The sequence below is a fragment of the Megascapheus bottae genome, chromosome 7 (assembly GCF_031878675.1).
Source record: "Megascapheus bottae isolate mThoBot1 chromosome 7, mThoBot2.hap1, whole genome shotgun sequence".
Classification (NCBI taxonomy): domain Eukaryota; kingdom Metazoa; phylum Chordata; class Mammalia; order Rodentia; family Geomyidae; genus Megascapheus; species Megascapheus bottae.
In genome coordinates, this window is record NC_143515.1 from 10,492,597 (window position 1) to 10,504,679 (window position 12,083).

The 12,083-nt window shown below is 41.2% G+C and overlaps 1 protein-coding gene across 7 annotated transcripts in view; it reads left to right on the plus strand.

The window, feature by feature from the left end:
* Vwa3b (von Willebrand factor A domain containing 3B) overlaps positions 1 to 12,083 on the plus strand; it is a 197,238-nt gene that overhangs the window by 13,328 nt on the left and 171,827 nt on the right. For all 7 annotated transcript variants that reach the window (XM_090336461.1, XM_090336462.1, XM_090336458.1 and 4 more), the window contains exons 4-6: positions 615 to 865; positions 2,085 to 2,247; positions 10,023 to 10,192. In XM_090336461.1, the coding sequence (XP_090192587.1) occupies positions 615 to 865; positions 2,085 to 2,247; positions 10,023 to 10,192 (584 nt within the window). The remainder of the gene's footprint in view (positions 1 to 614; positions 866 to 2,084; positions 2,248 to 10,022; positions 10,193 to 12,083) is intronic.

A 12,083-nucleotide genomic window follows, 5' to 3' on the forward strand; every position in this document is an offset into this window, starting at 1 on the left:
TGTTTTGTTTTTCTTTAGAGATTGATTATTTATACATACAAGAAATTGTTTGCAAGTCTCTCACCTTTTGTGGACATCCCCAGACATGTTAATGGTCACTATAAGTGATTGGTGATTCAGGTTAAGGGGAGCTTGGCCTAGGACACAGAGGACCCAGGGACCAAGATACTCAGCAGAAGGAAGAATAATTGGATTAATGTCCCATAAAGGAAGCCAGACAGATATACTAACCTGTTTAGAAGCATTTTTAGAAATATTTTTTGGCATGTTGTACTTAAAAGTTTTACCAGAACTTATTTTTCTCCTAGCTACCTTTGATGGCTTCCTATTTCTTCTATTTAATTTCTTAAAAATGCCCAGAATCATTTTCCTAGTAATCTATCACTATAAAAAAAGACAATCTGGAAGCATCATTTTTTTTAATGCTGTATTTTGAATAGTTCATATCATCTATAGGGAATCATCCAGTGATTTTTCTGTTGAAAGACTAGATTCTTCCTCCTGGACCCTGCAGGGTTTAGAAGGCCATTCACACAATTGTTTTAAAATGCACAGTTGCTGTGTTTCAGATGACTTATTTTGTGGCTATCTTACTTGTTTTTGTTTTTATTAAGCTGACAGCTAAATCAGAACTGATCTATCCATTTGTGGAATATTTGACACAAGCCGCAGAGAGCTACAAGCAGCGGATGGAGTGGCTCACCAGCAATAGCCGGCAGATTTTTGGTGTCATCTTGGAACAGTGTATCACCATAGTGTTGGATTTCAGTGATGTTCTGGAGGGGGAGCTTAAATTGTGTCAAGATGCTTTGACAATGGTCTTCCAAGAGCAAGTGGCTCAAATAACCAAGTTTAATATCATATGGTAAGTTCCCAGAGAAAGCAGTAATTTCAATGAAGCATCATGCCAATTGGCACCTATTTGGAATTATGTAGCATAGTTATACAGCTAGCTTTATGGTAAGTGAGGAAGTATTGTCTTAGGATCTACTAGAATGTACAGTTTCCCAGCAATCCCTCAGTGAACAAGAAATCTTAAGACTCTTACCTGTCTTGCTTGAGGCATCTTAGTTTTTATATTAGAAGATATTTAGAAACAAGACTTTTCTTAAATTCATGGTAAAAACATGAATGATGGTATTCAATACATATGTAAAACCAAATATCGTCCCTCATTTTAGAGTTTAGAGCTTGGGGAATGCTGCACATTTTACTGTTTTTTTCAGACTGAATTTGCAACTGAAGTTGACCTTTCCTGTGAGTTGACTCTTTTAAGCAGAACAACAGGTGGCTGCCTTTATAGAATTTCTCACATTTCACTATTTTCATGATCAATTATTTATGGATTCTTGGATTCATGAGAATTTAGACATCGGTGTTAACTTCTCATCTGGAATAGTAGGGTGTAGTTCCCTGACAAGAAACATCACGATAAGCAGAGATTGGGGGGTGGGGAATGTTGGAATCTAATAATGGACTTTTTCTTTTTCCAAATTAAAAACCTTTCAGCAAAATAGAGGACAATTTGGGGGATGGTGTGTCATAATGTTCTATTTCAGATCCTTTTCAGGTTTAATACTGGAGGAAATAGTGCTGAAACATGTAGCTCTTTTGCCTTCTTGGAATGTTTACTCTAGCATATTAGCCACTCAGACAGATTTCTTAGTCCACAAGGGGCCACAAGTATGAGCCAGTCATAGTTGTGGAAGTGAGCTATGATGCACAATAAGGCCAACTTATTTGCGATTACAAGCACAGGTAAATTCAAATGGCTCCTCGTTTTGAGATATCCATCCATCATTTTCAAGTTTTCAACTAGTTAATCAGATTTTCTCAGGATTTAACAACTAATGCTCTGCTACAGCCAGAGCACATTCCATTTTTTCCCAAAAAAGAAACTAATGGGAAAAAAGTGAGCAAATTTTCCTGAATAAGATAGACTTACCTTAACCAGCTCACACAGTTTGTTGGTATTTTTAAGAGAATGGAGGCAGTGTCTTCTTTATCATCAAGATGATGTTCAAGGACTGTTCATGTCCATGAGACCACTTCTGCCTGGTAACTGCTCTATGTGGTCCTTTCAGGGTTTCTCAAGAGCCCATGAAGTGGCAGGATCATACTACTCTTGTGACTGAAGAATCCATAGCTGCTGCCATCAGTTGGATTGAAAAAAAGATTTTTGAGCCCATGATTATGCTTGCGGATAGCAGCTTTGAGGCTCTGCTGGAAGCTGCCAATGACAAAACTGTAAGTGTATCTGCAGCTAGCTCACTTCCCCAAGGTGATTTCAAGCTTAACTCTGCATGCTCTCTATCTTTACCTCTCACCTGGCCTGGATCCCCTCCTGCAGAGCTCCAGAGTCTTCCACAGAGAGCCCAGCATTGACATTCAAGAGCTCATAGGTTAGCATCTTATTTACCCCTCAATTTGCAACCTGCCGAGAAATAAGTTCTGTGCCTCAGATAGAGATCAAAATGGCAGCCTTGATTATGGCAAAATTGGGCCAATCAAAATGAGACTCCTGATATCTTCCCATGTGTTTAACAAGGTTCCCTCTGTGAGGTGACTGAGGTCGCCAGTGTGAGGGAGGCACATGTTACTCACACCCAGTGAACATTAAGCAAGGTTGGGAATGAGGCCATCCCTGGGCATCTTTAACTCATTAATTCCACTCTTGCCCTTTTCTTTCTTGTTCTTGAAAGTCTCCTTCAAGAATTGTGACATAGAGACAAGGAAATAAGGATGATGAAAGAATGGGGAAATAGTGATTCTCCAGCCCCTGTGTTCTGAATCATTCTTAGTTCCTCTTCATAAGATGGATCTGTCTTGTGCTTTCCAGGATAAAATATATCCAAGTTGATAAGTCCACTCAATTCTTAATGCTTCTGTACTGATATAGATATTTTAACAGGGACCTTTGGGAAATTAAGTTTTACTGCGAAGAAGTGATTAAATGGTGGTGTTTTATGTCTCGGCCACAAGGCAAATGTTTGCGTGGGGGCATTCTGGTGATGGAGATATTCAGGATAGTGGTAAGCTGATGGGAAAGCACTCTGGGCAGTAAAGGTTCCTTGGCCAGTCTTGGCTTCCTGGGCTGCATATCTTTGGGATATAGATATTTAGCGTGTAGTTGTTTCCTCTTCCCCAGGAATATGGGGTTTGTTTAGGTTTCAAGCTTTTCCTGGCTACTTATAGAAGTCCCTTTTGGACAAGGAGGTAACACATTGGCATCAGGATAATCCTAAATAATGGCCCCACTAGCCCGCACTTATCAATTCCGAGGGTGATGGTTTGAAATTGGAAACATATTTTCCTCACAAAGGCCAATGAACAAATGTTTTCCATTAAGGGAGAACCAAACATAAGCCACTTTGTTCTTTGGCCTTCATGTTTGTTTCAACATCTGTAAAATTTCAAGTGTCTGGATACCTTAATAAGCATACAAGAAATGGAACATTTCCCAGGCTTTGTTTGTATGTATGTGTGTATGCACATGCCCAAATATGCTCTTCCTTTGTGAACCTAACTATATTGCTTCAGTTAACTCTGGCCACCTGTCTCCCAGTGCCCTTGCTTTCTTCTTTTTATTTCCTTTATTTATGCCTCTTGTCTCTCTGTGGTCTGTCCCTACCCTAGAAAATCTGGAACAATTTCATTGAATTCCAGGGAGTCCTATAAAAGAGGAAGAAGAAAGAAGCTCATGGGCACCAATCATCCAGTGCAACCTGAAAACTCCATAGAGGAGAAAAAAGCATATACAAACCACAGTGTTCTACTAACAGTTGTTCCTATCTGTGGGTAGTGCCCCCCAAATTCTAATAAACACAATAGTCTCATGTAGAAAATCGCCATGATGTATGGTTTATGGGGAGTAGAAAATAGCATAAAAAAGAGAGTGGTTAGGTTTCTCACTGCTCCATACCTGTCATGTCCACCCCAGTAAGCTTCAAATTCATTCATGTAGCTTCAGTCTACTAGGAACAGAAACAGCTTAAAGCTTAAGGAACCTTTGAACAGTATATAGAAACATCCAGACAGTCTAGTAATGACAGCCTGCTTTAAATGAGCATCTCTCTCCATGAGTGGGCCATTAGAGGAACCAAGAAATATGAACACTGAAGTCTGTTTTTTTGTGTCAAGCCCATATGCAGAATAGGTCAGTGGGCTTCTTCAGAACTAGGCTTTGTAACCACAATGGGCCTGGAGGCCCGAACAAGGAGACAATTAACAATGAGCTGTGTAGTCTAAAAGGGTCCAGGAAAGCTCTTCAAACTATGCCTCTGATAAGAACACTTGAAGGGCACTATTGATGGATGAGTAATTATGGTATTTTGTAGGAAAGGAGATAGTTCATGAGAAGGGCAGCTTGGGGGCTTTTGAGGAATTGTTTGACAGGTGAGGAGTTGGCAGCCTCAGAGCCCAGCTGTGCTGACTAGCACAGACTTTCTGTTCTCCAGCATCCTTTGGTTTCAAGATACATGTCTTATGGAAGTTGGTAGCTTCCATGGCCTTCATGAGCAGAGGCAGTGTGCCAGGTAGTTCTGAAAGCCTGTTAACATAGTATGCAAGAGCTCATGGGAGGGAGAGGGCTGTTTATCCAGAGGGCTGTTGATTCTAGGCTGCCTACATGACACCTCCCTTTCCAGTTTTGTTCCTCACCCTCTCTTTCAACTACCTGATGGCATACATCTGTGCTTTTCATTGTTTGTAAAATTTGGTATATTGTAAGAATAAATGGATGTGTCAGTTCTACACTACCAGAGGAGCCTATTCTGCTGGGCTGCAAGATGATAGCCTGACCCCATCAGTCCATGGGTTTGTTTCTAATAGTGGTTTAGGCAGGCATCAAACATTTTTATTTTTGTGTCCTCAATGCCTATAAATTTTTGTTGGACATTGAAGGAATGGAAAGGAAATAACACATATTCTTGAGTTTGGGAGCTAAATGTGGGCCCACATTGTTGATTCCCATCCTCAAGGTGTGGCACAGATTGAGGTATTTTTGTAGTCTCTGCAGGACGAAGGAAGTGACTTTGCCTAGGCATTATGGTACTCTGGGGGATGATGCGTTGAGACAAGGATCCTGAGGCTTGAAGGACAGAAAGTCAATGACAGTCAGATGTTTTAGGAGGGATCTGAGGAGTCACTTAGAATCGATTTAGTTTTGACTACCATGGAAGGAATCAGAAAAATCAAAGGGCTGCCACAGGCTCAGGGAGGGTCTGCAAGTCAGAGTCCAGGTCTGGAGTTAGCCCCAAAGGTTATATGGAGAAAGACAGATTTATGCTAGCCTTCTTGGTGTAGTTTTGCTTGGCTTTCATATTTGCTCCTTTGGATAGTGGAGCTTTTTGTACCAAGATGCTTTGGCAGTGAGAGAGCAGGTTTCAACAGGCTGGCACAGGATAGTCAGAGTAGAAGCAGCCACTCCCTGTTTCTTCTTTCTTGCCCATACTGCAGCTGGGAAGATGTCCAGGTCTCCTTGACTGGGCAGAATGCATGGTTTTCCTATGAGAAGTGGCAGAATGAATGACCCAGACAGAATGGGACATTGCAAGTAAAAACATAAAGGTAGCGCCCTATTTATGGTATATAAAGTGGTGATAGCTTTTGACCCACTCTAAAGAGGCTGAATAGAATCCATGTATCATTTGTATCAAATTCAGTGTGCATTCTCCTTAGAGAAAAGCAGGTCAGTGAGGAAGTAGCTTTGGTCTCCCTGATGCTGCTGAGTCTTAGAAGGTGCCCACGCCCTCCAGTATCTTGAAGGTACTGGTTAAAGGTGAAGATCCCCATGACAACCCTTCCCTCACCCTTTCCTCAGCCCCTCATCCTCAACTTTTGGTCAGCAGTTTTGATGTCAGATGTAGGAATCTGAACTCTTGGATGATGAGGAAGCCCAGAAAGTTAAAAAAAAAAAAGAGTGACTTTCTTGGCTACCTTCCCTGCCCCATGACTTTGCGTTTCTAGTTCTGAGATTTACCTTCATCTCTACTAGGTGCTAAGTCTTGCCAAGAGTCAACACAATGGGGTGGCTGAGAGCCAGGGCTGAAGCTCATGGGGTCAGGCAACTTGGGTTAACAAGCTCCCAGGACAAGTCAATTAACTTATCATAAGCCTCAGTGACTTCATCTATAAATTGGGTATAATAACCATGATTCATACTCCATGACTCTATTGTATTGAATTAAATAATTTATTTTAGCTCTTTACCCCAAATAACAATCTGAAAGCCCCCTCTTTTTTAAAAAGAAAGGATTTTACTTATTTAGGGAGATTTAGTAATAGGTGGCATATTCATCTTCATGTGTTTTTGCTGTGGGGCTTGAACTCTGGGCTCAGGCATTGTTACTGAGCTCTTCAACTCAAGGCTAGTGCTCTACCACTTTGAGTCACAGCACCATTTCTGATTTTCTGGTGGTTAATTGGAGATAAGAATCTCATGGATTTTTGTGCCTGGGCTGGCTTTGAACTGTGATCCTTAGATCTCAGCCTCCTGAGTAGCTAGGATTATAGGTGTGAGTCACCAGTGCCTAGCCATCATGTTTTTCCTAATGTCATGTTAGACTGAAAGGTTGAATACAGGAGACTGGGGGTAAGGTAAGTGACTGACCTCTGTGTAAAGCACCTCGCAGGACCTTTCAGACTGGATTAACAGAGTTGACTGAAAATTTAACAAGCTAAGTAGTGAAGTTAATGCATAGCAGATAACTCCATAGTTAAAGGAAAGGAATTCCTGACTGATGGTGGGTTATGGCAATTTTCAGTTTATTTAAATCTCAAAAGAAAAGCACTTCTGCTGAAGAATTTCAGACCCTTAAGCCTTTGCTAGAGCAGAGAAACACAATGCACAGAGGAGAAGAGACATCAAGGCCACCACATCACTAGAGATGTCTGTCCTCACTCCCTGCTGACTTCACAAACCCTGGAAGATACTCCTTGTCAATTTCCTGCCATAGGCCATGTATCATTTTTAGGTGCTTATGACAGGATGACCCTGCCCTCATGCTAAGTTTCTAGCTGGAAAATTCTTGTGAATAAGTGTATCTAGTCCATTTCACATGAGGTAGTATTTATCATCAGGAACACTGACACAGAGTGCATTTGCTGGAGGAACAATTCACCTAATCATTAATATGAGAGTACTGCTTCTTTTCTGTGTGGTTTTCTGCCTCTAAGTGGCTAGCTGAAATTTACAACTTCCCCACGTTTACTTACTCTATCTTTCTCCTTCTTTATTAGTGTATATATGTTATACAAAGGAGTTTTGCTGCATTATTTCCATTTATGCATATAATATACCCCCAATCAAATTCAACTCTCATTCCCTCTCATTCTCCATACTCATGTTTTAAAAAAATTACAAGTGGGACCAAGAGTTTGGCCTAGTGGTAGAGTGCTTGCTTAGCATGCACGAAGACCTAGGTTTGATTCCTCAGTACCATAGACATAGAAAAAGCTAGAAATGGAGCTGTGGCTCAAGTGGTAGAGCACTAGCTTTGAAAAATCTCAAGGATAGTGCTCATTCCCTGAGTTCAAGTATTTATTCATTCATTAGTTTATGGACACAGTTAATTCTGTATCTTGGATACCATGTTAAGTGCATCTTTTAACATGGATGTACAGGTATTTTGACTATATGCAGACTTACATTCTTTCAGACATGTGCTTGAGTGCTATACTTAGATCATATGGTAGTTCTATTTTCAGTTTTATATGGCACCTCCACACTAATTTCCATTGAGGCCTTACTAATTGACACTGTTTTCCAACATTATATGAGGGTCTCTTACTACCACCACATCCTTGTCAGTATTAATTATTGTTTTCTTGATTATGGCTCTTTGACTGGTGTGTGGTAGAATCTCAGTAATGTTTTGTTTTCAATTCCTTGATGAGTAAGGACATTCTTCAGCTTATGAGCCATCTTTATCATTCATTTTGAAAACTATTCATTTGCCCATTCTTACTTAGGTTAGTCAGAAAGCTGAGAAAAAGAGAGATTGGGGGAAAGACTTCTGTGCATGTTGGAGGAGGGTTATTGATGGTCTCAGCTCCACCTCTTATCTTCTCCTTGCTCCTAGCCTTGGCTCTTGCCCCCACCTGCTCTGCTCTTTTGAGCATTCGTTCTGCCTATCAGTTTCATACAGAGCCTCCTAACCAACCGGGAGACCAATCATGGGTCAACCCTTCTCTGCTAATGAGCTTAAGTCCCAGATTCGAAGAGATGAAGACCATTTGCTAGCTTCAGCTAATGAGGATTTGAAATGAAATCAAGAAAAGGGCCAGGAACCAGGCGATGTGGCTTATGCCTATAATCCTAGCTATTCAGGAGGCTGAGATCTGAGGATTGTGGTTCAAAGCCAGGCTGGGCACAAAAGACAGACCAGGAGACTCTTACCTCCAATTAATCACTAGAAAATGGGAAGTAGGGCTATGGCTCCAAAGGTAGGGCAATAGCCTTGATCTGAAGAGCTCAGAAACAACGCATAGGCCCAGAGTTCAAGCCCCATGACCCACAAAAAAAAGAAAGAAAAGAAAGGAAGAGGGCCTGGAGTCTGATAGGGATGGTAAAAAGCCTGGTATCTTTCTGGCTCTCCTTCAGTTTTTACTCTGATTCTTAAAAAAAACACACTTACATCCATAAGTATAGATCATTTTCTTAAAACTCAGTCATGGCCTTCTTTTTTTCTACAAGTGAAGAAGCTGAAACTAGGTCATTTATCTGAAGCAGCAGAATTCATAAATGGCAGGAGAGATAAACACAGGGGAAAGCAGAACCCTGGGGAAGAGCAGGAGCGGTATGGTTGGGTTTGTGGGAAGGCAGTCATCACAGGCTCCTCCTTTACATTTCTCTATATAGCAGGGAGAATTTATATATATATATATATAATGATAAAATAATTTTATTACTTTTTAAATTTTATTTTATTGTTTGCCAGTCTTGGGGCTTAAATTCAAGGTCAGTGCCTGAGCTCTGACCTTGGGCTTTCTCAAGGCTACCACTTGGGCCACAGCATCACTTATGGCTTTTTCTATGTATGCGATACCAAGGAATCAAACCTGGGTCTTCCCACATGCTAGGCAAGCACTCTACCACTAGTCCAAACTATTGGCCCAATGATGAATTTTTTTAAATTGTTTAAAACCCAGAAGAAGGATTTTATAGGGGGGGTGAGTTTGATAGGAATATTACATATACATATATTCAGTGAAATCTTCATACAATAAATACATAAAAAGAAAACAACAAGAATGAAAAATATTTTTAGTGCTAAGCAAATAGGTCTTGCTACAATTGGAGAAGGGGAACAAATACATAGCCAACTCCTTTGGATACTGGGATAAATGATGTTACGTAGCTTTAGAATTGTTCTTTACCTAGGTTAGGTAAACGTTTCTCAAAAATCCCTGTTTTAAGACACACGTGTGTATGTATGTCCTTACATAAGTTCCTCCTCTGTTCTGCTCATGGCTTGGCATGGCAGTGTCGGGCCACACTTGGTGGGCTGTCCTGGCCCCTGAGCAATTGCATAAAACCATGACCATCTTTCTTCCCCAGGTATGTGTTTCACTAATGAGATGGGAACTATCTGGGAACATGTCCTTCTTTTTGCATTTTGCCTCAGATTGAGTTTGCATTGTAGAAATCTGGTACCACCTTGGGAAATGTTTAATAAGCTTTCTGCCCTAGAGGCGAGTCTAAACTTTGGGTTATTGACTTTAAAACAAATGTTCCTAACCTGCAGAATGTATTTATGGCACCAGAGGAGTTTGTACTCCAAATCTGCCAATCATAATCTGCATTGCCTGAGATTGGCGTTACTGCCATGAAACCTTTCAGAATCTCTTATTTGCTACCTGTACCTTTTGGTGTCCTCACCTAACACTGTACAGGGTCACTATGCTTTCTACCAATTAAAGCAAAATGCAAACATTAGGTTATAGAAAATGTATTGTTGCTGGCCTCAATGTAAGGCTAGGGTATGCCAGGGAAATAAACCATTGGTGCCACTGTCTTGCAGATTGAATCAATTTACTATTTTGTGGTGGGGGATGTTCATGAAGAATGCAAGGAGATTCTCTTCCAAAGGGTTTCTGAGATCCCATATCCAATCTGCATCGTGTCCTTCAATGCCAGAGGAGAAGACACTACCACTTTTCTTAAGAATCTGAGTGTCAAGACTCATAGCAGGTGAGTATATGAATAGGGAAGGGACAAAATTCAGTCCCTAACAGAAACTGTAACAAACTGTCTTTTCAATGAGAATAATCGCTTGGTCTGTTAATCTTACCATTTCTACTTTAAAACAGATATGCCTTCTCTGGTCTCTGTATGCATATATTCAGGTCCCCTGTGGAGACAGACCAGCTACTATGGCAATAGGAATTACTGAATCCTTTCCTAAGTTAGCCTATCAGAAATGGAATCCTTGTTTTGATTTTTTTAGGGGAAGTATTGGGGTTTGAGCACTTGCTAGTCAGGGATTCTACCACTTGAGCTATATCCCTAATCCTTTGTGTTTTCCTTAGTCTTTGAATAGGGTTTCAGTTTTTCACCTGATCAGCCTGAACCATGGTCCTCCTATTTATACTAGAGTGACAGGGATGTGTTTCCATGCCCAGTTTTTGTATTGGTTAAGGTGGGGTCTTGGGACCATCTTTGTCCAGGCTGGCCCATACTACAATATTCCCTGATGTCAGCCTCTGGGTTCCTAGGATGCTAAAATTATAGATGTGAGCCATGTTATCCAGCTCCTTGTTCTTAGTGTAGGTGCTCATAATCAACTGGGGAGTTGTTAGTGATACAAAAGCCCTGCTTGGTCTTGCCACATTCCCTGGGGAGTGCACTTTATCTACCAGTTTGGATAACAGGGAGTTTGATGGAGATTCTAGACCCACAGCCCAGGGATTCTCATTTTCCAGTCTGATGAGGGGCAAGAGTCTTACTTCGTAATTAGACTCTTCTGAGGCCTACCACTCTGAAAGATCCTCAATCACTTTTAAATAACTCACCATCAGGGACTTACCTTCATTTCTGGGTTTCTGAGCTCTCCAAATACAGAAGGGGGCTTCTTGTCCCAATCTTCATACAGGAGAGAGAAAGACAACTGGTAGGCCCACTTCTTGCTTGTCCTCCACTCTGATCACATCGTTGGACATTGTAGATCCCAAGGAGCAATTTATGTGTGAGGGAGGAGTTGTGACTCAGGCTACTGTTGTTTATGTTGTACACTGGAGGGTGAGAGAATTTGCAGAAAAGGGCCAGGGTATAGATATGTCCTCCTGTGTGTGTTCTGAGCCCTCATAAGCAAGCCTTACTCACAACCAGTGCTGCTTTTTGCACATTCTGCTTCTTGTGCACTCGGCTTCCTGCTTACTCACCCTGAAGTTCCTGGTTGTTCTCCTGGTACACTTTGGGTTTTGGGGCTCCAGTAACAGGGAAGTTAAATCCAACAGGAAACTATAGGTCTTTAGCATTTTAGTTTATACGAGGCTGTCTCTGTTGTGGCCCTTCAGTTGGACTTTGCTTCCCCATACATGAGGATACTTTGGGGTGGAATCACTCATGCAGGCTTAATGCTATGTTCTAAGGACACTCCAAAGAGCCAATCCTAATGGTGATTCACTTTTGCACAAGTGAGCAGTATTAGCAAGAGGAAACTTCCACCTGTTCTCTTTTTAAATCTGAAGAACCTATTAGGGACTGGAAAATTCTAGGCACAAAGACATTGGAACTCAGGGTATGGGGCTTGAAGGAGAGTACTTACCTATCACCTCTCCTCTCCCTGTCAAGAGGTCCCAGGAGGAAGACAGCCAGCTAAAGCTCCTATAAGAGATGAACACAAACAAGCTGAGAATCTGCTGGAGAGGAGCTGCTTGAATGAATTTACTTGTCATTGTCATCAAGTCATTGTTTATTTTAACCAGAAACCCTTAAAGAACAGAACTGTCTTTCCATGATCTGACAGCTCCCTTGACCTCTTGTGTGTGTTTTCTGTCCATCTGTCCACTGCAGGCTATACCAAAGGGCTATTTATGAATTGAATAAGTGGCAACCATCAGAAGTAGAGCTCTTAGCATTA